Source organism: Podospora pseudopauciseta, assembly GCF_035222475.1.
Source record: "Podospora pseudopauciseta strain CBS 411.78 chromosome 7 map unlocalized CBS411.78m_7, whole genome shotgun sequence".
Classification (NCBI taxonomy): domain Eukaryota; kingdom Fungi; phylum Ascomycota; class Sordariomycetes; order Sordariales; family Podosporaceae; genus Podospora; species Podospora pseudopauciseta.
The window spans coordinates 1738747-1764819 of NW_026946667.1; the positions used below are offsets into that span (position 1 = coordinate 1738747).

The window sequence follows — 26073 nt, forward strand, 5'->3', positions numbered from 1 at the left end:
GCCCCTGAAGATTGTCAAAGAGTTGATTTTCCTATCGGGGTTTGTTCCTGTCCCCCTTCCTTGGCGGGGTCGAGATCTGCAAAAGAGGTCTTTGGAAAGTATCCCGAGTTTGTGTCTTTTGTCTACAAAGAAGACTGGTGGGGTGTGGGTATAGCAAAGGAAGGGGTATAGGTATGTGGTGGGCAAGCAGACGCGAATACAGAAAATCTGGGCAGCGTTTCAGATTCTTCGAGTAGAATCCCTTCTGGAGGGTGATTGGTGGGGTTAGCTATGTAAGGTGGGAAGGGGAGAGGGAGGGGGGTTAGTTGGGGAGCATGAATATGGATTGGCGGGGATCTCTGTTGGAGGAGATTTATAGGAGAGATCTTAACCCCCCCATCGCTGGTGGAAGTTTTCGAGAAGGAGGGGAGCTAAGAGAGAGGGGGTTATTAGGGTCTGGTGTTGATGAAGTGTGACGAAAATGGAAGATGTTGCAGAGGAGGGTCTCAGAGAGCTCGGAGAAAGGGGTCGGCAAGTTGAGTCAAGGGGGGGGGTGGTGTAATTCACTCTTATAGCAGAGAAGACAGACGGTCATGCACACGGGCCATATCGCCGACGGGCCACGTCGTGGAGGGGCATGCGGTGGTCTTTAATGCTTCCTCCTTTGCGGACGTAAAAGTCGGACTATGCAAGGCAGGCGTGAGTGGTAGTTTTACTTGTAGTCCCGATCGTCGCTCAAAATGCAAGCTGCAGGTCGGGAGGAAGGGTAAAAATGACAACCTGCATACCGCCCGAAATAGGACGAGCTGAACCAGGGACGCCACGTCTTCGAGAAGCACATCTTGAGAGAGAAGAGGATGATCTGATGGGTGGATGGATGGCATCCGAGGGCGGATAGACGGCCGCAAGTGCCAGTCCATACAAGGCGAGTGATGGGCATTTACTTAGGTCACCGTCCATGTCGGATTCAGGGGTGATGTTTGGTGGCACAGACTGCATCCCCGCAGCAGGCTCTTGCTCCCCGCTGTGAATATTCTGAGAGAAAGTGACGGGAGAAATGGAAGGAGGAGCCGAGAGTCACCATCACTAATTAGGATACTGTAAATGACAGCCTTGTGACAGCGTGACAACTTCCAAGGTTCAAAGTGCGCAAGCCTTTGTCAGTTGTCAGTGCCCTTCCAACAAGTTCGAAGCCGGCTCCGGGGGGCTCACAGGGCTCACAGCGGTAACAAAGTGGACACGGTGTGGGCCTGCACAAAAAACCTGACGTCCGCCCAGTGGTCGAAAGCACCAGCTTTTGCAGCTAACCCCTAGTGTTTCATCTTTCCTCTTTCACTCCCGCCTGGTCATCTCAACCCCCCGAACATCGCTTTTTTTCTGGGCTGCCACCCCCCCACCGGCACTCAATCACTACTACAACCACGAACACCACTACCACTCACTACTACTACTCTCTCTCAACCTCACCTCACCTCCTCCCTCCTCCACACGACTACAACGTCGGCTTCTCTTGGACGACGACGACGACGTCGACGTTCTCCTCTCTCTCTCTCTCATCCCCCAGACTGCCACCTAATGACGCCTGTATATTGTTATTAGGTCTTTCTTAACATTTACTTGCATACTCTGTAGTCCGCCTGCGAAAAAGAGCGGGAGCACCTAGCAAAGGGGTAGTCGGACCACAAAGGAGAGCCGTCCCACCCTATCCCCAGGAAAAGCCAAGCCGAAACGCGCGAACGGGAGCAACCCTCAGCAGCAGCAGCAGCAGCATTTCTGCATTTCTGCATTTCTGCATTTCCATCCAAAAAGAGGTCAATCGAGTTTCTTGAACCACTCACCTCCCCCCTCCCCTCGACTCGACCTCAACCTCGACCTGAACCACCCCTCGACCCTCTTCTCTTTTTTCTCCTCTCATAGACAAAAAAGGCCCCGGCCACACCAACGACGGCACTCCTCTTCGTCACATCGACCTTGTAATTGAGTTGCAGCTGCCAGCTTGCGACTTCGTATTTGACTCGACTTTGCTACCCTTCAGCGACGCCCCTTCGGCCCGGCCTTTGCCGTTAGTTCTCAATCCTCGCTTAATTGGATCCTCGCAGTGCGGTCTTCCGCCGTGCATTATTTCCCCCCCCCCAGAGATCACCCTCTCTACAACCGACCGCGCTCTTCACGTCGTCGCACCGCTCTGGCAGTTTCGGGCCTGACGTTGTGACGCCATTGCCCCCAGGCCGGAAAAAAGGGAAGAAAAAAATAAATACATACAAGTATCTGACGAGGGTCGGAATAAACGATAATCGATAATGTCGACTTCAAGACCAGGCGAGCATCTGACCATTGGCTACCCGCCACAGACCGTGTCCGCTCAGAACCGCTCCAACTCCCCAACAAGCACCTCCCCCAACGACCCCCAGTCCGCCGGCAGCACCCTGAGGTCTCCATATGGTCTTTCTCCAGGTCTGACGCCCACCTCCAAGATGCCGGGTGCTTCGCGCTCTGGTGCCGGTTCTCCGAACCACGAGATGGCGGCGTCTGGCCGTTTGTTCTCCAAGCGGTAAGCTCCCAGACACTCCACTCCCATCCACCTCCAGGTGAACACATGTGCTTATTTTTCAAACTCCAGGGCCCGAGAAATCCAAGCTCAAGAAGGCATCCCGGGAATCCCGGTGAATCCCTGGGGCGGACCTCCGACTAGCGGCAACTCGACTCCTCTTCGTGAAAACATCCCCGAGTCGCCGACCGATGGCTTCCCTGACTTCGCACAGCTACCCACACCACAGGAGCTTCCCTCAACACGCCGTGCTCGTGCCGGCACCGTTCCGTCTCGCTTCTCCCCGGGTGGGGCCGGCAATGGATTGCTTGCCATCCCGTCTCTGGCTTCCAAGACGTCTCGTCCAAGCCCCTCTCAGACGCCGTTCAAGTCTCCATCACCGGGCATCGAGTCATCCGGCAACGATATTTCCAATGCTTCGGCACTTCTCTCGAGGCTGAGGGCTGGCTCCATGCCACAAAGAAGCCCGTTCGCCCACGTGCCTGGCACCAGCTCTCCGTTTGGTCCTTCTATTTTCAGCAGCTGGAACCCCACCGGGACAGGGCGCGACAGAGGCAACACACTGGCCAGCATTGCCAGTGTTCCTTCCAACGGGCCTAGTTCTCCCGCGCAGTCTCACTTTTCCCGAGAGGGCAATGCTGAGAGTGATGTTCATATGAGAACGCTGGACTACCTTGGTCTTGCGGAAACACCTCAGCCCGCACGAGCTCAGATTGCTACTCCGACATATGTCCCCAACTATGCCGATTTCTCCAAGGCTGCCAACCGTTTCCGGTCTTACTCGGTCAACAACAAGGACAGATATGCGGACGAAGATGAGGATGATTATGACGACCCGGTCATGATGATGGAGAACCAGTATCTGCAGATTCAGGATCAGCTCGCTGCCACCAATGCTGCCATCCAGCAGCACAACCTGGCCGTCCAGGCCTTTGCGAACCAGGCTGCCCGTCCTCGTGCCAGGACCGCTGGTGTGTTGGATACTCCGGCCTCCCGTGTTCTTCGCAACTACTACCCCACTCCCTCCAGGCTTGATGAATCCATCACGGCCTCTGACATCCGTGTTTCTGGTGACAAGGAATACGATGATCTTCCGCAAGCCGTTGCTGGGTTGTCGCTTGGTAGGTCCAACAGCCGCAACAATGGCCTCTTGAGCGCCGAAGAACAAGGGCTGGAAGGCCCAACTAGTGCTTTGTGGCTAGGCAGCATCCCCACATCCACCACCACATCGACCCTGACGGAGATGTTCAAGTCGTACGGACCTATCTTGTCAGCTAGGGTCTTGACTCACAAGAACTGCGGCTTTGTGAACTTTGAACGGGTCGACAGTGCCATCTCCGCCAAGAACACAATGAATGGAAAGGAGATCTTCCCTGGTGCCGGGCCCATTCGCATCAACTTTGCGAAGCCCCCCTCCGCTTCCAACACGCCAGGACATGACGGAGCCATGCCCTCGCCCAGCCCTGATCCGTTTTCCAAGGGCCAGGACAACGCTCAGGGTATGGGCACCGGTGCCCCCGGTGACTCTTCTCCCGCTGCGCTTGTGGGCACTGCGACGCCGACCGTGCCCCCTCTTGCTGAGATGACCGGTGATATTCTCAGTATTGTTGTCCAGTTTGGGGCGACTGAGGAAGACAAGTACAACATCTCGGCTAGCCTCCAGCGGGCGATCCAGTACGGCGAGTTCGTTGACGAAATCCCTCCCATCAAGGAACCTGCGCACACCAGAATCCACGATGCGCCCAAGCTCCGGGATATCCGCAAAAGGATTGACAACCAGGCCTTGTCCCAGGCCGAGATCGAGAGCATTGCCGTTGACATGCTTCCCGAGATTGCCGAGCTTTCTTCGGATTACCTTGGCAACACGGTCGTCCAGAAGCTCTTTGAGCACTGCTCTGATGATATTCGCGATCAGATGCTGGCCGAGATCGCGCCGCACATGGCCGAGATTGGCGTCCACAAGAACGGAACCTGGGCTGCGCAGAAGATTATCGAAGTGTGTAAGACACCGCACCAGATGAACCTCATTGTGCAGCACTTGCGCCCTTACACGATCCCTCTGTTCTTGGATCAGTACGGCAACTACGTCCTCCAGGGCTGCTTGAAGTTTGGAAGTCCCCACAACGACTTCATCTTTGAGACCATGCTGAGCAGAATGTGGGAGGCGGCGCAGGGACGATATGGAGCTCGCGCCATGCGGGCTTGTCTGGAGAGCCACCATGCCACCAAGGACCAGCAGAGGCTTCTTGCTGCCGCCATTGCTCTCCACAGTGTCCAGCTTGCGACCAATGCCAACGGTGCGCTGCTCTTGACCTGGTTCCTGGACACCTGCACCTTCCCACAGAGACGCACAGTTCTCTCGCCCCAGCTTGTGCCCTACTTGGTCAATCTGTGCACCCACAAGGTTGCTTACCTGACGGTCCTCAAGGTTATCAACCAGAAGGCCGAGGGAGACGCCAGAGACACCGTTCTCAAGGCGCTCTTCTTCACCCCCAATGATCAGGTTTTGGAGGCGATCCTGAGCGACCACGCGTGCGGAGCCACCTTGATTTTCAAGGTGCTCACCACGCCCTTCTTTGACGAGACAATCCGCAGCCAGGTAGTCGAGACGGTCAAGAATGTGTTGATTCGCATCAAGGCCCAGCCGGGACAGGGTTACAAGCGGCTGATGGATGAAGTTGGACTGTCCACCCGCAGCGGTGGAGGCGGTGGAAACAGCGCCTCTCGCGATCACAGCAATGACAACAGGCAACGACCAGGCTCGAGACAGACCCCCGGCAACGCTCAGCACCACCAGCAACCGCAGCAGGCTCAACAAGCTCAGCAGCAGCAGCAGCAGCAAGGTGGACAGTACAACGGCAATGCCGCTCCTCAGTACTACAACCATCTCAATGCCCCTGCTGGCGTTCCTGGTTACGACATGGCATATGGAGTTCCCCGTGGCGAGGGGGTTGATGCCGGCTTGACCCAGCAGTTCCCAACCTTCCAGCAGGGAGCCATGTACAATGCACCAAACACGCCCATGGCACCCGCCTCCATCCAGCAGATGCAGTACCAACAGGCCATGATGCGGGGAGGGCCGCCCATGAGCAACTACTACTCTGCCGCAGTCCCTGCTGGCTTCAACGGGTACCCGGACCAGTACCGTAACACCGGTAGCCCGATCCAGCCCCCGAGCGCTCAGCTGTCGAACGTCCCCGGACAGGCGCCATTCCCTCCGGCCCCCGGATTCGGCATGAACATGAGTTATGGCTATGGTGGCCAGGGACAGATGCCACCCAACATGGGATACATGCCGCAGCAGGAGCAAGGCAACAACAGCCGACGTGGACGTGTAGGTCGCAGCCCACAACCTGACAGACGCCGTCAGTGAACTGGGAGCATGTTACTCACATCTGACACTGTAACAGAGATGAAGATTTTTTTTCGACGATTACGGAACGGAACGCTAAATAATGATCATCATGCTGAGCGTTGGGATGAATTCAAATTACTGTACGGAATAGATAAAGCATTGGGCACAGCACAGCGGGCATGTGCCGGGCGTTTTTTCTTTTTTGAGAGGGGCCTTGATTCGTCGACCACTTTTGTTTCTTCTGGTCGACTGATATCTAGGTGTGGGGGTTCTGATTGCGGGTTGGATTTGGGTGGGGTGAATCAACAGTTCTGTATCACAGGCTGTTGGTTTTTCTTCCTGTCTCTTTTTTTTCTTACTTCCTGTTGATTACTTTTTGCAAGAGTACAAGTTTGTTCTTTTTGTTGATGTGAACAATTGATGATTTGGGGGGGGATGCCCTATGAAGAGATGGATGAGGGATGGGATTGTTGGGTGTGGGTTGGTGGAGGGATCAAGGTAAGAGGATGGAAAGGGAAAGGTAAAAGGGGGGGTTCATTAGGTACTGCACAATGGGCAAATGTTTTCGTTTTTTTTTTGTTTTTTTGGATGTTGTTTGTTGCTGTTGGTTTGTGTTTTGGTGATTTTGTGTTGTGTGGTTGATTCTTTTCTGTGATGTGATAAGGGGGATTCCTCTGTGAGGGTCGATTTTCAAGGTGAGAGTTGAGGACGGGAAAAAAATTGAAAAAGAGTACCGGTGAATGAGAGGCTTAACTTGTGTTGTTTTGTTTGGTATGTGTTGCGTTCTTGTTCGGCTGCTGTTGTTGTCGTTGCTGGGCAGCTAGACTATGTGAGGCTATGGTGTAGGCATGTAAGGGTATGTGAACAGATGAGACGAAAGACTGATTGATGTTGAAAAAAAAAAGGAGGTCGATGTGTGGATGGGATAAGTAGGAAATAGTATATACAAGGTCGACTGTTGAACTCAGGTGTATTCTTATTCGGTGTGATATATACCCCTAACCTGAAGATATTAAAAAGAAAAACAGTTCATAACACATCATCACATCTCGCATCTACTTATTCCCCGTCCCACCCCTCAACCACTCCCTCACCACCCCTCGTTTCTTGACCACCTTGTTTATTACTCCTCCTCCTCCTCCACCTTTGATGTCGCCCGTGGCAGTGGCGGGAGTGAGGCCCTCTTGAACAGCATCAATCTCCTCGTATTCTTCCTCGGTGACTCCAGAGGGATACTCATAGTCAAACCCCATCATCTTCCCCTTCAGATCCCCGACAGGAGTCCCGCTGGTCGGAGAAGGAGTCTGACTCCCCAACCCCATCCCCGCCTCCCTCATCCTCTCCAACCCCCTCGCCAACGGCCCCACAAACACCGCCTCCCCTTCCTCCTCGATCCCCTTCCTCTTCTGCCACTCCACATCCTTGAACCCCTGTTGTCCTCCTCCCGACTCAAACGGCGGAGGCGGACTCACACTCGGCGCGATGGGGGAGTAACCCCCCTCCTCCCCCGGTAGCACAGCAGCAGAATCCTTCCTCATCATCAACCCCTTCCTCCACAGCGCCGGAAACCGCCCCTCAAACTCCCTCTCCAACTCCCCCTGCCTCTCCTCCACCTCCCTGAGTCGTTCCACCTTCCTCCCAGGCACCAGCTCATTTCCCTTACTCCCCTTCCCCTTCCCCTTCCCCCCCCACCCCTCCAACCAGGCCTCAAACAACCCATCCCTCTCCCTGCCCTCCTCCTCAGTCAAACTCCCCCCTTTCTGCCTCAACCCATCCAGATACTCCTTCGCTTCTTGCGTCATCTTTTCTCCCGAGATGTACCTATCGAAACTGGCCGAAAACTCCCTGTAATGACCCTTGAGCACAAAACACCTTCCCTTCCACCCCTTTTCCCCGAATTTTTTGCCTAGCGCCGAGGCAGTCGGGCACTCCCATGGAAATTCTATCACGCGGTCGTAAAAGACCACGCAACGGCAGGTCGACCACTTGGAGAACGACCGTCGTGATTGGTCGTCCACAAAGGTGTCTTCTACCATTTCCAGGCTTGCCCAACTGATAAACTTGAGTGGGGCTCGTAAATTGATGGAGTTGTGGATATGGGACCGTTCGAAATCGGTGCTGGAGCGCAGGTCAACCAACAAGATCCCCTTGGAGGGGTAAATCTCCAAGAGGCGGTTCAGATGGCCCGGGAGTATCATGTCTGGCTCGTCACCCGAGTCGACTGGTTCGCTGGAGGGGAGGCGCAAGGTCTGGAGGTTGGTGTCCAGCCGGTGCTGTTCCCTGCGGTTGTGGAACCAGATCCTGATGTCGTTTGTTTCCACCCCAAAATGGGAGGCCAAATGCTCGAGGACCGCTAGGTTTGGTTCGGGGTCGCGGTGGAAGTATTCTTCTAGGCGGTGGAGGACGTGTTTGGCTAGTTGGTGGCCTGGGGGGATTTCTTCGTCCGGCGAAAAAGTGGAGCGTTTGGAGGATTTGGAGCGGTTGAGGATCATTGTTCTGGTTATGTCGGGGGTGTGATGGGAGAGGGAGGTGAGGGAGGCTGGGCGGGGTTGTTGTTGTTGTTGTTGTTGTTGTTGGCCTGAGAGAGATATGGCTGAGCCCATGTTTCTTAGGGAGGTGAATAAGTTGCTGGAGAAGGGCTGAGGGGAGAGGACTTGGGAGTAGGGGGTTAAGGGCATGGAATCGGCTCGGTGGGTTGATGTCCAGGGGTCTGCGGGGATGTTTGGTACGCTGGCCCCGTGGCGGACGGTTTCCATGTTTTCGGTCTGGGCGAGGGTAGATCCGGAATAGGATTCGGCATCGTCCTGGGCGAGCTCTGGTTGGACTTCACGGCCGAGCTCTGGTTGTACTTCCTGCGTCGCGGTGGCAGGGACGCTTGCTTCAGCTGGTGTTGGCTCAGGACTACTCTCTTTTGGTTCTCGCAACAGGTTGTTTGACCGAATGAATGCCACAAATGAGCATGCTGGATCGTCAGGAAGAAAATCCCACACCATCACCGGTAGTGAAAGCAACAAAAGTGTCGAATGGCTCTTGAAGACGCCTTGCACCTTGACAAACTTCGCCAGCGCAGGAAAGCTTGCCAGCCACTCCTCCCACTTATTCAAATCCAGCTTCTGGTCATCCTCCAGAGCCAGGGAAATCATCACGTGAGGCTCGTCCTCATTCGGCTCCGAGGCCGTCGGAATCATGTCATCCATCGAGGATGGGAATGGCTGGTGCCAGTCCCGACCCGTTGGGACTGAGCTCGATGCCATGCCACGACGGGACTTGGCAGGTTTTGGTGGCACCAGTTGGCATATCTCGATGCTGGGTGCTTTGTGGTTCGACGTCATCATGAAGTGAACTGGTGTTGATCTCGCCTCGAAGTGTTTGCCGTTGATCAAGATGGGACGTGGATGCTTCAAACGAGCAAGGACCTCGGCGTGCAGCATCGCGGCCGAGAATGTCTTTCCTCTCCACTCTTCAAGAACCTCGATCAAGGTGTTGGTGAAAGAATATCTTCCCGGATCAGGGGCGATGGCGTCCCAACTCGAAGCGGAGATGGTCTCGGTGATGCTTTGGCCTGTTGGGAATGTGGCACTGGCTGCTCCGGCACAACAGTCGAGAAGAATCAACACATCTGATATTGATCTTTCGAGGAGAGTTTGGATGGCAGACCATTGTAGCCATGGTGAATCATGACGGCGATTACTACAAGAGTTAGTCGAGAGGGTTGAGGGTCTGATGGCAGAGTCGTAACATACGCGCACCAGGTGCTCTGCCGTGACTCGTCTATCCTGGCATGACCTCCATAGTAGACCACGAATAGTGTCTGTTCGGATTCGTATTGTTTCACCATGTCGCCAATCCTGAGCATCAACTCCAGGTGAGAGTTCTCAGACGGAATCGAAAAGATATCGGTCTCGAAGCAGTAGTGATCCCGGAAGCACTTCTCCAAGTCCTCCAACTCTGGCAAAACAAACAAATCATCGCTCTTCCAGTGAAGCATCAGGGCGTGGACCTTGGTGTATCGCTGGGTAGGGCCTCGGTTTGGGAATGCCCTGCTCGCTGACTGTGACGATCTGTTAGGTTATCTCTCATACCGTTACTATCGCTTACACAAACATACATCTTCCAAAGCCTGGGCAAAGCTCTCGAGGTGCTTGACATGGTAGCTAACTCGGCTGATATCATGTGTCGCTGGGGAGCAACTCTCGCTCGATGAACCATACTGAATGATGTCAGCGACCATCTTCCCCTCCGTCTCGATGAAGAGGAAAAAAGAGAAACGTACAGCAGAATCAGAGCTGCTGCTTATACTGAGGCTGCTCTGATCCCGTTCATTGACGGGCTGTCTCGAGCGGATCCTTATAAACTCTGGCGTTGGCTCCATGGTGAAGAGAGAGGCGAATCCCCCGCGGATTCAGGTAACCATCAAAATAAGGGGACTGAACCAAATAGCGGAGAAGCTGACTATTATCGCCAGGAACGATGTATTTACCTCGTCTTGAAGCTATCTAAGAATGATTAAGAATGATGATTGTAGAAACAACAAGAAGTGGGCAGTTTGAAAGAGGGGCCTTGGAAACGGTCAAATGGCAAAGAGGGATGGAAAAGGTCAGAGATCAAGCATCTGCCGCACCGCTTATTCAACGACCTATGCTATCAGCCATGTTATGCGCTGTGCTGTGAGTGGGCGTGCTTGAAGGAGAGGCTGAGCAGTTTCGCCGTTGCAGCCGGTGCCCAAAAGGGGTTAGTGTGGGTGGGCTTCGGTGATGCTTTGGGCAAGGACCATGGGTGGGTCAGACACCCGAGACAGCCTGTCATTCTGACCAATCAGATGCTGCCACTTTAGGCTTCTGGGGGCTGTTATTCAACGTCAACTCACGAGTGAACTCACCTATTATCAACCATCAACATCAAAGTCTGTGAGTAATCAGGAAGACTGTGACCATGAGGGAAAGAATTACGTTTGTGCAAAAGGAGGGTGACTCGATAGAGCCCACAGCCTTGAAAGTCGACGGCAACGGACTGAAGGGCCCAGAAGTGAAGGCCGTCCGCGAAGACAGGCTGACATTTGCCCTGGATGAGTTGCCTGCCGAACTCAAAGCCTTGTTAGAGGGTGTCAACCAACTACACGTCCGATGGGTCAGTCCCGTCGCATATGAGGCTGTTAGTCCATTACTAGCACGTCTTCCTCCTGGCTTCCACCTGTTCTACACTCCTGGCAGTGATGCATCGTAAGCTTACCAGTCTTGTATACCCATCCATATACTGTACTAACATGCCCTCAGAATCAACCCCTGCCCCCTCCTCACCAAAGCATTCGGCCTCGACTCCTGCTCCTCCCCCTCGGACTCCTTCACCACCCTCCCAACCGACCGCTTCACCCACTCCACAACCCACCAATTCTACCAACCCCTCCCCTCCCTCAAAGCCTTCGCCCACTTCGCCAGATCCCTCCTCTGCCCCCCAGGCTCCCCTTCATCCTGCTCCTCCCGCCTCGGTTCCCTCACCGCAGCCAGCCAACTCGACCTCTCCTACGATACAATCTCTCACACCCTCCGCCTAACCTCCCTCTGGCCTTACTCCCCCCAATCCCTATCAGCATCCCTCCTCTCCCCCACCATCCGCACCGAAATCGGCATCCTTTCCCAAACCTCCCCCAAAACCCTCGAACCCCACGAAATCGGCATCTCAGGCCTCTTGACCGTCCTAGGGCAATCAACCACCCCCTCCCCAACATTATTCTCCTTCCCCTCCCGGCACAGGGACTCCTCCTCCTCCTTCCAAGCCCACTTCCTCCCCCCGACAGGCCTCCACCCAACCCTCCAGCTATCAATCTCCTCCCCTTCACCCCCGGCAAAATCCCCTACTGAAGAAACCTGCCGTTTACACGGGTACTTCACCCTTCCCAAAACCCTCTTCCCTGATCGTCACCAGCTCAACGATCCCCTTTTTCTGTCGTCTAAAAACCTGACTGCGGTTCGGTATATCACCCCTGGAATCGACCTCGAAGCACCAGAGTATGTAACCTCCACATGGGGCTCTGCCCTCCTTCTCGAGCTTGCTCCCCCCCATTCTTCTTCTGGAAAAGAATGGACAGCCGAAATCCCGCTTCATCTACGGTATTTGCCTCCCAGTTTAACCGGGTATCAAAAGGCGGAGGTGCCCTACCCGGCATTGTTCTGGGCTTGCACAGCGGAGGAGGGGACGAAATTCCCGGGCAACCCCTTTGAGAAGGACAGGGTGGGCTATGATGGGTTGTTTGGGGAGAGGACGGTGTTTTGGCATTTGAATCCCTCGCCCGCGGACGGGAAACTGGTAAACACTGTCAAGGTCCCGGTGCTGAACCTGGAGAAGGCAGACTGGGTCGGGACTGTGACCGGGGCCGTGGTGGTGGCTGGGTTTGCGTGGGTGGTGATCAAGTTGCTTGGGGTCGTGGTGATGGGTGGGAAGAAGGTTGGTGAGGACAAGAAGAAAAAGCAGTGAGAGGGATTGGATGAGGTAATCATGAGAGACAGAAACAAGATAATTATTGCGAGGCTTTCATAGCATGAGATTGATGGATTGATAATACAGACATAATCCGATACCTACCAATCTTATCTCTCAAGGTATATTTCAAGAACCTTTGCAAGTAGCCAGTTATTTTAGAGAGAACTTTTACGGAGCCCCCTATTTATCTTGCAAGTTCCCCACCCACCTGATATAGAATTAACTATATTTTAAAGGATGATTATTAGGTGTTAAAAATAATTAATAGGCTTTAAAACTAGTTAAAAAACGGAAGGGATAGTTCAAAGGCCCTAAAAGGTACTTAACAGGCCATAAAAGATACTTAACAAGGCTTAAAAGATACTTAACAAGGCTTAAAAGATACTTAACAGGGCTTAAAAGATAGTTCAAGGGCTTTAAAAGATAGTTTACAAGCCTTCAAAGATAACCTAAAGGCCTTTGAACTATCTTGAAAGGCCTTTTACTATATTATAGGAAAAGTAAGTAGATAAGTAGGGAGAGGGGCACTGGTAAAAGAAAATAAGGGGCTCTGTAAAGGTTCTCTCTTATTTTCTCCCAACAGAGTTAGATACTTCCCACAAGAGCAACACACCTGCGCATATATCAAAACCAACCAGCAAGTCTGAATCACACCAAACACCAAAAAATAATCGTCTCTTGGTTTGGAAAATTGTATACTTCATCTTCTTCCCACCCAAAACGCTGAAAACATGTATTTTATGGCTCCTCTCCCCCTCCCTTTCCTTCACCCAACCAAAACCACTTAAACATACATCATTGAGCCTGCTATTACTCTGACTAGGTATCCGCTGAAACCTGTCTGCGTGAATAGAATACGAGAAAAAAGAAAGATTTTAAACACCAAACCCCTGTGAACTCGCTGCTCCCGCCCCCCCTGAACGGCTCCTCGGACCGGTTATAGCCCGATGAGTTATCGGCTGCGTCTCCTATTTGCAGTGCTCAGATAAGTCGCGCAGTTTACACTGATCACACGCGATCCGTTCAAAGTACGACCCCCCTGTACATACAAGATGAGCATCCTGGCATGGATGACAGATCTGATGGCCGGTGGTGGTTTTCCGTTGCTGTGCAGCCGGCTTGTAATCCCTTCGAGGCCTGTTTAAGACAGGATCATATTTGCACTGATCATGCGTCTGGTGATCTTTACATTGCTTGCATGGGGATTTCCGATCACATGGGATTCCTCCTCCTCTGTCCGCACATGGGAAACAATACGCGGTAGACTTTGCTTCTTTTTTTTCGTGCGCCACTTCTCTTATATGTTCCCGGAGAAACTTTTCACTTTTGAATCCAGTTTCGTTCCGGCAATTGGGGAGCGGACAATAATGGCGACCCCCACCCGCTGCGGGAGGCTGATTCCCATCGTGAGGCTGCGAGTTCGGGAGAGGCTGACGTTCTTCGTGCGCCACATCTTTCATATGTTGCCGGAGATTTTTTTCACTTTTGAATCCAGTTTCGTTCCGGCAATGGGGGAGTGGACAATACTAGCGACCCCCACGCCTTGCGGGAGGCTGGTTCCCATCGTGAGGCTGCGAGTCTGGGAAAGGCTGACCTTCGCTGGCAGAGAACCCACTGTTCGAAAAACCATAGTGCGGCAAATTGTCTTGAGTAAAGAGTTGCGAATCTTCTTCAGGAGGCTGATTGGTTTGAGGAGGCATGACTTCTTCTCGGTATTCATCCTCCCAAAGAGACTGCGAATTTTGGGAAGGTTGCCCTTCATTGGTATCGAACCCACCATCCAAAAATCCAGAGGGTAACACACCATCATCATCATCATCATCATCGTCAAGGAAAGACAGATTCTCCTCAGGAGGCTGATCAACTTGAGAGGGCATGATCTCTTCTCGGCGTTCTTCCCCCCGAAGAGACTGCGGGTGTTGGGAAGGCTGACCTTCGTCGCCATGATTTCCACTAGTCGCCCAACAATAGTACTCGAAATTGGCTTCATTTTGCAAAAACGGATCCTGATCGGGAGGCGCGTCGGCATATGGCCGCCAGATTATCTTATCATCTGGCCCACTGGTTAAGAAACGACAGGGCGACTCAGAAATAGGCGCATCCTCTCTGGGGGGCTGATCCTTCTTGGCAGACTGCTAGTCTTTGAAAAGCTCATTTTCGTCCTCAGATACCATACTCTGAAAATCAACGGACGTTTCCAGCCACGGCGCCCCAGGAACCTGAGCGGAGTACACCAAAACGGAACGATTTCGTACGGGCTTGGCTTCTCGGAATAGCATCCGAAAGATCCACGGATCCAATCCCCGACCGGTTGACAATCGTCCAGGAAATAAATCTCTTCCAGGCTGACCTTGGCTCTAGGAAGTCCGCGTATGATTCGGATTCAAGGCGGGTATGACGATCCCCGTCCCTCCAGCTGGCGCCCCACTACCGGCCCCAACACTCGGACTCCTCCCATCTCCCACCACTAGCAGCCCGCCGCCTCCGGCCAGCCTCGCCCTGACCCTCTCCTGATGCGTGTTGTTCTTCCTCAGATGCACCTCAAAGCCCTTGACCGTGTGCTCCGGACCAACGGTATAACTCTTGCCCGGACAGTCTGCACACTTGATCCTAGGCAAGAATACGTATTTTGTCGTGGGCAAGGCCATCTGTTCCGGGGTGAGAGGCAAAGGCATCGAGTTCCCTGTTTCGGAGTTGATGGCAAAGTACCGCATTGTAGAGTCAAAGATGTCGTTGGGGTAGTCGCGGCGAAGCTCATCAAGACAGGCTGTGAGCCACGCTGGTGGTGGTGGCTAAGGGCAGGGTATGAGTACCTAGCTAACACGGGCTCGAAGTGGGACAAGGGGTCAAACTTACGGCTGCGATCTTGGGTTGTGTGCCATCCGGGTTCGGTGGTGGAGCCGGAATGCCATCTTGCTGGTTCTGAACATTAGGGGCCACGGCGCCGCCTGCTGCTGATGGTGTTGACGGTGGGCCCATCGAACCCGCCACGCCCGGAGCTCGTAGGTGAACAGGCGTTGGTGTAGCTGAGCCTAGCACTGCCAGCGGCCTCGGCTTGTACTCCCGCATAAACTTCCTAAGTCGAGCCGGGTTGACACGCAGAGTGATCATGTATTGCTGTGGCACATCTTCTGTCTGCTCCCTGGTGGCCTCCCGGCCATACCGCCGAGACGTTCGGGTCTCGTGGTGGTGGATGACAGCCTCAGGGGTCTCGGATCGGCCAATATTGGCCATGCGCTGGGCAGCTGCCGTGGCGGCGCCGCGCATACCCCTGGTTCTGGCGGTCCCTTGAAGCTGAGACACGGCCGGTGAATCAGGATCAGACTCGTCACTGTCTTCCGAGTCTGAAAGGTCGACACCATCTCTGAGTGTCCTCTTGCCTCCCCTGCCAGCCCCAGCACCAATGGCGCGCTTGAACAGCCGGCTTTCCTCAATGTTTAGAGCTGCACCGGGCAGCACCGAGGATACGATCGAAGTTCGGATGGTCCTTTGCCTTTCCTTAAGATCCGGCAACTGAGGCCCACCACGTCTGTTGGTAGAACGCTTCTGTCGCCTCTGCTCACGCGAGAACATGTTTTCGGTTCGTTCCAGTTCGGCCTCGGTATTCTCGTACAAGTACGGTGCGTAGTCCTTGGCCTGTTGTTGAGGTCGGAACACAGATGGAAGGGGTGTAGGCAAGAAGGCAGCAAGGAGGTCTGGATCCTCGATTGGCCGGCCGTCGAATGGATGGCCCACACTGTACAGACTGCGCGTGAAGAGCTGGACCTGTTCCCTGATGCAGTGAGCAATGGCGGTTGTGAACTCGCCCGACAGAGAGAGGTCCCGGGCCATGCAAGCAGCAAATTCCTCGGGCGAGTTCAGGGGGTTGTTGAGCTCCCATTCAAACTGGTCCACGAGCGTGTGTGCCCCAATGGTGATGTTGAGTTTGATCAGGATGCGCATCTCGTCATTCTTGTATGCCGAATAGGGGAGCTCGGGGTCGAGGGCTTCCTCTTCCGAGTGGACGAAGGGGAAAAAATCCTGGAGCTGTTCCGTCATCTGGGCAACCACTTGGTCATAGACAGGTTTGGCCAGAGGCGGTTCGAGGCCCATGTCTTCGACCAGTTCAGCGGCAAAGTGTTCGACTGAAACGAGGCGCTCATAGAGGTTGAAGGTAAAGGTATCCCGGAGCTTGATTTTGTCGTAGTCCACATCTATCCGGACGGGAACCAGTTCTTCAGGCTGCTCTGCCTGCTTCTTGATCTGGGACTTTGTGAACTTGACAGGTGGCGTGGCCCTGCGACCGGGGCGACGCCTCTGGGAGGGATATATGAGCTTGGTAGTCCCACCATTCTCTGTATAGCCGTTGCCATAACCGCGGTAGCCTTCACCATATAACCTAGCTGGATACTGGTGATAGAACTCCTTGTAGGTCTTGAAGTCACTGGTGCGCGCAAGCACATCCTTGGTAGTCTTTTCGAGCCGTATTTGATCTTCGCCGAGAAGAGAAGAATGAACCCAGTCGCGTGTCTGGAAGCGGTCCACCATGACTCTTGTGAAGCTGTCCTTGTCGCGTATGGGGAGCGCCGCATCCCCATCCTCGGGCTCGGGGCTTGTGGCAGAGGATTTAGTTGGGCCATCGGCAGGTGTGGATGCAGAAGGCTGGTGGGAAGATGATGGGCCGTCGACCTGGACGTCGGTGTCAGGGGGGAGGTCGGCGGCAGTGGTCGACGTGGACGACGTGCCCAGTGCTGGTGGTGCTGACCCTTGGAGAGCAGCCATTGCCGCGAGGTAGCGGGTATGTTTCGTATGTGTCTGCTGGATATGGTGGAATAGAGGGAATTCGATGGGGGTACGTTAGAAAATAGTGGCTAGGAGGGGTGCAGCCTTGTTGCTGTGTTGCGTATCAATGGACTGTCGTTGAGCGTGAATGGTGAAGTGAAGCAAAGCAAATTGCAAGGCTGCTGCTGCTGTTGGCTTCAGATCAATGGGCGCCAGAGAGATGCGAAAGTGCAAGAAACGGCGAGGCGCGCGTCGCAGCAGGAGCCAATGGGACGCGAGAAAGTAGCGTCAAGGAGCTCAAGAGTATCAGGTACTTCTATCCTAAGTATAAATCAGGTGAAGAACAGGGTAGCCAGTACTTCACTGCAATCAAGGTAGCAATGTGGCCCGTGCCTACCACTCAGAAGCCCAGAAGGAGGTCATAACGTGGTGGGGTGCAGCGACGAGCGAAGGCACAAATGCAAAGAAGAACCCCGCCTTCACAAAATCAAGCAACCGCAACAGGCTCAAAATCGTCACGCCCCGCCAGCCGCCTTGATTGTTTGCTCTCCCCCCCCTTCCTCCCCTCGCTCAGTACTATTTTGTTTATTTCCCCGACTGTCCACCGCTCGTTCGAGTCCAGCCGCCAAAATGACCACCGAGGAGAAGCCCGTCGGTCAGTACACACCCCCCCTTCCCTTCGCCTTGCTACATAGGATCCCCATGCCTTGCTTCTTGTCTCTTTTTTGTACAGGACAGGACCACCTTGGGCTCCCCATCATGCGCCCGCCCGATGCTAACCTTGTTTTTCCCGCCATAAAGACTACACTTTGAACAACCCCGACACCCTCACCAAGTACAAGACCGCCGCCCAGATCTCGGAGAAGGTCTTGGCCGAGGTATCGAAGCTATGCGTCGCTGGTAGCAAGATCGTCGACATCTGCGAAAAGGGCGACAAGCTCATCGAGGAGGAAGTTGCCAAGGTCTACCGCGGCAAGAAGATCACCAAGGGTACGTTAAGAGGTGCCCGACCTGGGATCCTGCCTGCCGCACCTTGACATGTCGCCACTGGCTCCCGATACCCCCTGAGCTTGTGCTTGTGCCGGTTGTTGGTGTTGACACAGATTTTTCCCCCAATCTATAGGTTTCTCTCATCCCACCACCGTCTCCCCGGCTGCCTTTGTCACTCCTTACACCCCCCTGAAGACGGACGAGAAGGAGGCTGCGACTGAGATCCAGGCCGGCGAGCCCATCAAGATCCAGCTCGGTGCCCAGATCGATGGCTTCGGCTCCATCGTTTGCGACACCGTCGTCGCCCCCGAGAAGGAGGGAGCCGAGCCCGTCATCGAGGGCCGCACTGCCGACCTTCTCCTGGCCACCTACTATGTCAACGAGCTCCTCCTTCGGTTGATGATCCCCCCTGGACTTTTGGCCAGCGGCACCGAAGAGGAGAAGGCCAAGGCTGCTTCCGTCAAGCCTCCCTCGCAGTCCAAGATCTCCAGCCTTTTGGAGAAGGTCGCCCAGGCCTACGACTGCAACATTGTTGAAAGCACGACCTCGTGGCTCTTTGACCGCAACGAGATCGAGGGCTCCAAGAAGATTGTCATCTCTCCTGGCGAGGGCACCAAGGGCGAGGGCGTCCCCGAGGTCGGTGAGGTCTGGGGTGTCGAGGTTGGCGTCAGCTTGGGCTCTGGCAAGGTCAAGCAGTTTGAGCAAAGAACGACTCTGCACCGCCGCACCACCAACACATACGCCCTCAAGCGTCCCACCTCGCGCAAGATCCTCTCCGAGGTGCAGAAGAAGTTTGGCACCTTCCCCTTCAGCTTGCGCCAGCTCGAGGACGAGCGTGATGCCAAGTCTGGCATCATCGAGTGTGTCCGTGGCAATGTGATCCGTCAGTACGAGGCCAGTGGCGAGAAGGACGGCGAGCCTGTTGCCAGACTTTTGACCACCGTTGGTAAGAAACATTTGGAATTCCACGTCATTCTAGGACAGCTGCAGACAGAGATGTGCTGACAAATGATTGATTGTAGCCATCACCAAGAACGGCCTCTCCAAGGTTGGTGCTCCTCCTGCTTTGGACCTCGCCAAGGTGAAGTCGGACAAGAAGATTGTGGATGAGGAGATCCTCAAGATTCTTGAGCAGCCCCTGTCCCGCAACACGGGCAAGAAGAACAAGAACAAGAAGAAGAAGGCCGACGGCGAGGAGTAAACACAACGGCGGGTTGAATATGGGGGGCATTGAGCTGGATTCAGCGTCGCTACCCGAGCACAGGAATGTCCGGGGTGCAAACACCTCCTCCAAGCAGCTTCTCGGCTCTCCGCAACGGCTTTGTTACGTGGAGGACTGGGCTTGAAGTGCCCAGCAGAACAGTAGGGACAGTCGAGCAACGGCGAGCTAAGAGGGGCAAAGCGAAAGGTGTGGGGATGTGGTAGGAGAAAAAGGTTTTCTATCCATTACCCCCGCCGCCTTGGCTTATCGCTGTTTCTTAGTTCGAGCAGAAATGAATAAAAAAAGTTAATCACACTTTGGCATCCCTTGCAGCTGAGTGAACAGTAGGTATGAAGTTAGTGACGCTAGGTGGTGACGCTATGAGGCGTGTGTCAATGTCGGGTGAGTGGCGTCAGGATGGAGGACGTGGGAGGACGGGGAGGGGGAGGAAAGGGGGGGATGGATGGGAGTGTAGTCATCGGCGGGGTCTGGAGCAAGATGAGGTGGAGGTGTCGGGTGAGAGGAGCAAGCTGGGATTCACTTGAATATTGTGTTGTTGACGTGGATTGTTTTCTCGAGGCAGGTCCTATTGTGTGCTATTGTTGTAGGTGGTGGCCTATTGTGCTGGCTGGCAGCTGCAAGACGGAAGGAAGGAGGGGGTTTTTTTTGGCAGAGCAAGAAACACAACCAACCCCCTAGCCCCCTGAAGTAGAACAGCCCCCTGCGACCTAAAGTTTACCACTCACTTTTTTTCATCCACAACCTTCATCTCCTTTCTCGCCCACATCAATCATCGCCGACCTGTGGCCATCGGCATACTCATCTTGTCATTCACCACTGCCTAGATATACAGGCAACGCAGCAAATCAAGGGCGCGCCGAGCAACGCGTCACTTATCTCATCCATCAACTCGAGTCGGCAGCCAAGGAGAGCGAGCGACCAAGCAGCTCACAAAACAGAGAACTCTCAGGGCATCACGCTCGACGACAGCAGACAAGAAGCGACTCGCTCGAGATCAAAAAGGCATCCTCACTTCCTTTTCATTTTGATACCGAAAAATCAGGATCAATTTTTTCCACGTGTGTTGGTCCTATTTTTTCCGCCGAGGAGAGGAGAATCGGGCGCAGGCAGGCTGCTCAGTGCTGAAGCTTAACCTCCAGTGGCACCCCCCTGGTCAGGCCCGTTGCCCGTCACCTCCGACCACAAGATCTCCGTCTGGAGCGACACACCCCCTACACACCTCCTTTCCCGCACCCTTTTCTCCCACAAAAGCTACCAGCAATCGCGCGTTCAACGCCGGAAAAGCGCGACGATTTTTGCAACGATTCCCACTCTGAAGCAGACACCAGGTACGTCTTGTGCGCCTTGTTTTTTGTCTGCAGCCATGCTAACACGTTGCGCAGGCGCGAAACGAACCACGGCGTGCGTTGGTTCCATCAAAGAAGGGGGCGAACGAGGCCGAGTCGCCCAGGAGCTGCTCTTGCTGATTCCCGCACTGCACCACCTACCACACCCACGCTCGCACCCGCGACCGCAGCTGCGAGCCCTAACATGCCAGTAACCACAATATCTTCCAACACGCGGGCCTCTCGGTCGCGTTTTTCGAGTCCGCAAGTCACGGCGTCCGAGTCCACCACAAAGGAGTCTTCAGCCGCCGCCGTCTTTGCTGCCGAGGGTAGAGAGCCAAAGAAGAGCACTTTCTTGGAGCGCTGGTTGGAGCCGCCAGTGCAGAGCAAGCCCAGTTATCAGGAAGCAGGCCTTGTGCGGCAGGGCGTCTTTGACAATATGGCACCTCTGGGCACCATGCCGAAGCTCGGCGTCTTCAAGTCTTCGAGCGCCGCGACACCAACACCAGCCGCCAACCCCCCCAAGACCAGAATTGTTCTCAAGTCGAGCAGACCTGCGGCGCCATCTACGCCCACCCCTGCGGCGCCGCCACCACCTCCTCCGCCGGCGCCTGAGGAGGACGAGACGGAGGAGGAGGACGAGACGGCCGAGCCATACACGGAAGCCCCCTACCTGGAGCGGATCAAGAGCGAGGACAGAGGTCGTGCCGAGGGCATCAATTACAGGGAGACGACTCCTGCAGTGAGTGCACCCTCGCGCTCACATGGCTCTTTTTCTTCGCGTGACGTGGAGGTGGGCAACTGGGGTCCGGGCAGGATGTCGCAGGTGTCGTCGACCGACCGCAGAAGTCAGTCCCGGGCAAGCGCCTCATCGCATCCTTCTCATCATCATCATATTCAGCAGCAACCGTCCACAAGCAGTGCGTCTCGTGAGGATGATTTGAAAAAGATCACGGCCAAGGTGGTGGAGGCTGCGGTTGAGGCAGCGCTGCAGTTTTGTCGCTACCCCACTGCCTGGGCCCTGCGCACCCTCTACGATGAAAATTGCACTAGCCTGGAATTTCTCACCATGATCGAGAAGGTGTTCATGCAGAAGGCGGACGCACCCACGCTCAGCAAGTTTGCTAAGGATATCCAGAAGAAAAAGAAGGAGGGCAAGGCCTCCAACCAGGGATTCCAATACTTTTTTGGCCACGAACAAACTTCGATCCCGCCGGCGAAGCCTGCGCCCTACAACCATCTCATCAACTTTGGCGTGTCGCTTCTTCACTTTAAGGAATCAGAACCAGCCCCCAAGACCGAGAGGCAATCGACGCTCGATCGTCATACTGAACAGCCCGAGCCTGAGCCAGAAACTCGAACAGTCCCAGCCCCAGCCTGTGCACCACCACAACAGCAAGAGTCGCCAGTGCAGCCAGAGCCGGCGCAGGAACCGGTGCAGCTGCCATTGCGGGAAGCGACACCACTTCCCGCCGCTGTCGCCGAGAGCCCCCCGGTTGTTGAAGACTCTGTCGGGCCTCTCCCGTCAGACCCAGAGCCTGTTGGCACCACAGCGCCCGATACCGAGCCAGAGCAGACGCCTGAGCTCCCACAGCGCAACGAGCCTCAGGCTGAGCCGGAGCGTCAAGAGGACAAAGAGCCAGAGGAGCCCCCTCGCAAGAAACGAAAATCAGCTCGACATTCAGAGGCGACATCCAAGAAGATGATGGAAGCAGCCGCCGCCGCCAGCGCGACGACGACGACGACGACCCAAGAGGTCGACGGCAAGCTGGTCGCAGAGACACCGCGCCGCCGCACCAGAGCGACGTCTCATTCCAGCACATCAACGCTATCCACGGCACGCTCACTGTCACTGACACCGGTAGCAGCCCGGCATCAGGCGATTGAAAATGAAGAGGCCCTGGTCTCCGATGCGCCTCCTTCCCGCAACAGCCCTGCCCCGGCCCAGCCAATCAACGGCAAGCGGCGTCGGTCCAATGCACCACGCAAGAGCAAGGGCGGGAACGTGTCACCCTCCCGGCGCTCGTCTGTTGCTTCGGCTGCGCCGCGTCCTGCTCAGTCGGCCAGCAACTCCCGTCGCCAGACGCCAGCCGTTGACCAGTCGCTTGTCGATGAGGAGCCCTACGACCCTGGCGCCACCGTCGACACATTCATCACCAGCCTGAACGGCAAGAAGAACAAGCCCGCCATCGTGTTCACCAGCAAGGTCGGCAAGCTTGACGAGAACGACGAAAAGACTCAGCGTCGTCGCCAGGCCAAAGAAGTCACCAACGGCAAGATTCTTGAGGATGCCATTACGAAGAAGGATGCCAGCGGTCAGTGGGAGTACAGCAACGCTCGAGGGCTCGTCGACCAGCCTTTAGCCGATGAATCCATGATGATGATGGAGACACCCAACGCGTTGGCCACACGGCTGCGGGCCACTCTACCCGCCTCCCGCTCTACCCCGGCTGCTCGGGAAGGCAGAAGCACCCGGTCTGCCCGGAAGCGATCTCATGATGAGGTTGAAGATCCAACGTCGCCCATCACGCCAGGCTTTCCCAACTCTGCCGCGCCTTCTACTGCCGCCAACTCACGTGCTGGCACACCTGCCACTCTGCGCCCTGCCAAGAAGGCCCGCACCGGGCTCAGAGTTAAGAATTCGTAAGTGCTTCTTGGATGACGGAGAATCAATCTACAATCTACTGACATGGTTTGTGTAGGCCCATGAAGAAAAAGACGGGTCCCTTGGCAGGTATTCCCCGTCCCAGCGGCGAGCGGAGCAGCCCCGTCGGCAACGGTCCCGTCGGCAATCCTCAGGTAAGCAAGCACCTCTGATTTCATCAAATTTCATCTCTGCCCTGCGATATCCTTGAATGCGAGTGCATCATGGTTCAGAGACACACGCGTGTGTGTGTGCATGTGTGTGTGTGTGTGTGTGTGTGTCTCCCACACCTACCTTACCCTTTTGTCCCCTCCCACGACATCACTAGTAGTCCCCCCCCCCCCCCCCCCAAAAAAAAAACTCTGCGAAATTACCACAGTCATGACCAGCAAAGAGGTAACTAACCATGCACAGGATGACAACGACGACTATTGCGCCTCTTGCAGCAGCAACGGCGAGCTCATCTGCTGCGATGGCTGCACCCGGTCGTTTCACTTCAATTGTGTCGATCCCCCGTTGGCACGAGATGCAATGCCTAACGAGTGGTTTTGCAACGTGTGCCGCATGACGCGCGAACTGCAACCTTTCCGCGAGCATACGGGATCCTTTGCCCTGCTTTTTGAGAAGCTCGAGGCCAAGAACTCGACCGCTTTTGCCTTGCCGCCCGACATCCGCAACTGCTTCGAGGGAGTCCGCACAGGACCCGAGGGCGAGTATGAGGAGATTCTGCCAGTCGTCAAGACTGCTCGCAAGAAGAAGAGCGATGAAGAGGCGCCTGATTTCTTCAGGCTCCGCGATGCCGAGGGCAATGCTGCCATCTGCCACAGCTGCCAGAAACACAGCACTTCGGACCGCGCCATTATCCCATGCAGCGCCTGTGGTATATTTTGGCATCTCGACTGCCTAGATCCGCCCTTGGCCAACCCCCCGGTCCTGCGCACGTGGAAGTGCCCTCTCCATATTGACGAGCTCTTGGCTGAGATGCCCGAGGTGCTCGCTCCTGCCCACCGGGTCCGCAAGCCCAAGACGGCCGGTGTGATTCGGCCTGCTTTCAGCCGCGGCTTCATCAACGACGGCTACATCGACGTCGCTCTCGAGGAAGACACGCCCGCCAGCAGCTGGCGGAACAGCGAGGCGTACGGCCGCACTGTGCGTCTTCCGGAGAGGGGTATCAGGGCCGACTTTCTGTCTCGGTAAGTGGCTGCATCGTGTTGTTGGACGACCGAATCGCCAGACTAACTTTTTGCAGCGCTCGCTTCAACCGCAAGGGGAAGCCTATCCCGCCATTGAATGCGGCAACGACCCCAGCCGTTCCGCTTACGCAGCGGACTCTTGAGGAGCAGCAAGCCGTTCGCAACTTGGCCCAGCTCAGCGGCCAGGGGACTGCCCCCCTCACCACCTTGATCGATACACTGATCGCCCAGGCCGACCCATGCGTCGTCAATCTCATGTCTCGTGGGAGCGCCGATCACTTCCAGTCCGCCAAGCAGCTCACTCGGATGGACCAGCAGAGCTTGCGCGCCATGCTGGCCCAGGCCGAGGTCATGTCGCAGCAAATCCGGCAGCTCCTCAGCTCTGGCGCCAACGGGACTGCACCTGCGGTTCCTAGCCTGACGACCTCGATGTCCATTGATGGCGACTCCGAGGCCGACAAAGTGGCTCCGTCCCCGGCTGCCACCGATGATGTCCCCGCCATGACCCAAGGCGAAAAGACGCCTGCCCTGGGCGACCAATCTCCCGAGGCTCCCCTGGAGGAGAACCCGGGCAAGGATGCCAACTTGCCGACCACGCCGACCAAGGCCACCTCGGTCGGAACCGAGCCCGCCATCGTTGAATCCAACAGCGATGACAAGAACTCGGTCAACGGGGACGTCATGGACCTCGAGTAGACGCATTTGTTTTCTACTATTCTACATACAAACCGTTGCGTAGGCAACATGGCTTTTTGAGAAAGGTTGTGGAGCAAGTGACGGTCTGAAGAGCCGGGTTTGTTTTTACCTTACGGTTCAATTAGATATTACACGGACGACTCGAGAAGGAGCTACAAAGCAGAGAGTTGTTCACAAGCGCCGATTAATTTACACCGGCGGCGCGGTCCTTTTTTTTTCTTTTTTTTTCTTTCTTTTTTTCTTCAGTCGTGTTTATAACCGAACATACCTTTAGACTCGGTCTTTTTTTCACGCATTCGGGTTGATACATGTTTTTTCGGGTGGTTTTTCCCCCCGACATTCTTGACACCAAACAACCTGAGCTTTTTTCGAATTGGGGCACCGGGTTTGGGGGGTTTGGGATTTTTAACATCATACCTGGGAGTTTTTTTATGGCGGGGGTTGGTTGGGTTGGGAAAGGGATTTGGGAGGGAGCGAAGGTTTTGTCATTTTCTGTTTGTTGGGTGGGGTCAATAAAAAGAGCGATGGGCAAGGGGGTGAAGGAGAGGCGGTGATGGTGGCGCTGGTGCTGGTGGTGGTTTTCTTTCGATTTATTGTTTTTGTTTGTGTACCATTAGCGAGAAAGGCGCATTTTTGCGAGAGGAAATTGAGCATCAGTGGTTTTAAAGAAGCGGATTTGCTTATGCGTCCACGACTGCGGTGTGTATGACACACTGACTTGGGGTTGGGGTTGGGGGTTTGGGATTCCTTTGTTGGGTCTTTGTCAACAGTTGGCAAAGGGGCCCCTTTATTAGCCTCGACGGGGGGTTGGTGGTGGTCTGGACTTGAGTGACTGGACTAGGTACTTGGCCTGGCTGGGTATATGGCGATGGAGCATGGGAGT

At 55.1% G+C, this 26073-nt stretch overlaps 6 protein-coding genes across 6 annotated transcripts; 4 read left to right on the forward strand and 2 right to left on the reverse strand.

Moving 5' to 3' along the window:
- The first annotated feature begins 1072 nt into the window (after nucleotides 1-1072).
- Nucleotides 1073-6348, forward strand: QC763_708390 (uncharacterized protein). The gene is made up of 2 exons (XM_062915830.1): nucleotides 1073-2530; nucleotides 2600-6348. The coding sequence occupies exons 1-2, from the start codon at nucleotides 2280-2282 to the stop codon at nucleotides 5898-5900; spliced, it is 3552 nt and encodes a 1183-aa protein (XP_062761830.1). The 5' UTR covers nucleotides 1073-2279; the 3' UTR covers nucleotides 5901-6348.
- Nucleotides 6349-6937: 589 nt separating this feature from the next.
- QC763_708400 (uncharacterized protein) lies at nucleotides 6938-10634 on the reverse strand (the record flags this gene model as incomplete). Its single annotated transcript, XM_062915831.1, has 4 exons — nucleotides 10156-10634; nucleotides 9991-10092; nucleotides 9626-9933; nucleotides 6938-9572 (listed from the first exon to the last, which is right to left on the reverse strand). Exons 1-4 carry the CDS (start codon nucleotides 10252-10254, stop codon nucleotides 6938-6940), a joined length of 3144 nt encoding a protein of 1047 aa, XP_062761831.1. The 5' UTR covers nucleotides 10255-10634.
- A 114-nt stretch (nucleotides 10635-10748) lies between these two features.
- PBN1 (protease B nonderepressible form) lies at nucleotides 10749-12498 on the forward strand. Its single transcript, XM_062915832.1, has 2 exons — nucleotides 10749-11101; nucleotides 11156-12498. The coding sequence occupies exons 1-2, from the start codon at nucleotides 10815-10817 to the stop codon at nucleotides 12351-12353; spliced, it is 1485 nt and encodes a 494-aa protein (XP_062761832.1). The 5' UTR covers nucleotides 10749-10814; the 3' UTR covers nucleotides 12354-12498.
- Nucleotides 12499-14716: 2218 nt separating this feature from the next.
- On the reverse strand, nucleotides 14717-17120 carry SNF5 (SWI/SNF chromatin-remodeling complex subunit; the record flags this gene model as incomplete). The annotated part of the gene is made up of 2 exons (XM_062915833.1): nucleotides 14717-15151; nucleotides 15216-17120. 2 exons carry the CDS (start codon nucleotides 17118-17120, stop codon nucleotides 14717-14719), a joined length of 2340 nt encoding a protein of 779 aa, XP_062761833.1.
- A 379-nt stretch (nucleotides 17121-17499) lies between these two features.
- Nucleotides 17500-19311, forward strand: QC763_708440 (uncharacterized protein; the record flags this gene model as incomplete). Its single annotated transcript, XM_062915834.1, has 4 exons — nucleotides 17500-17775; nucleotides 17922-18110; nucleotides 18244-19056; nucleotides 19133-19311. Exons 1-4 carry the CDS (start codon nucleotides 17751-17753, stop codon nucleotides 19309-19311), a joined length of 1206 nt encoding a protein of 401 aa, XP_062761834.1. The 5' UTR covers nucleotides 17500-17750.
- A 1551-nt stretch (nucleotides 19312-20862) lies between these two features.
- Nucleotides 20863-25549, forward strand: QC763_708450 (uncharacterized protein; the record flags this gene model as incomplete). The annotated part of the gene is given in 5 exon segments (XM_062915835.1): nucleotides 20863-23300; nucleotides 23360-23456; nucleotides 23716-24494; nucleotides 24551-25416; nucleotides 25434-25549. The coding sequence occupies 4 exon segments, from the start codon at nucleotides 20863-20865 to the stop codon at nucleotides 25188-25190; spliced, it is 3954 nt and encodes a 1317-aa protein (XP_062761835.1). The 3' UTR covers nucleotides 25191-25416; nucleotides 25434-25549.
- Between the last annotated feature and the right edge of the window lie 524 nt (nucleotides 25550-26073).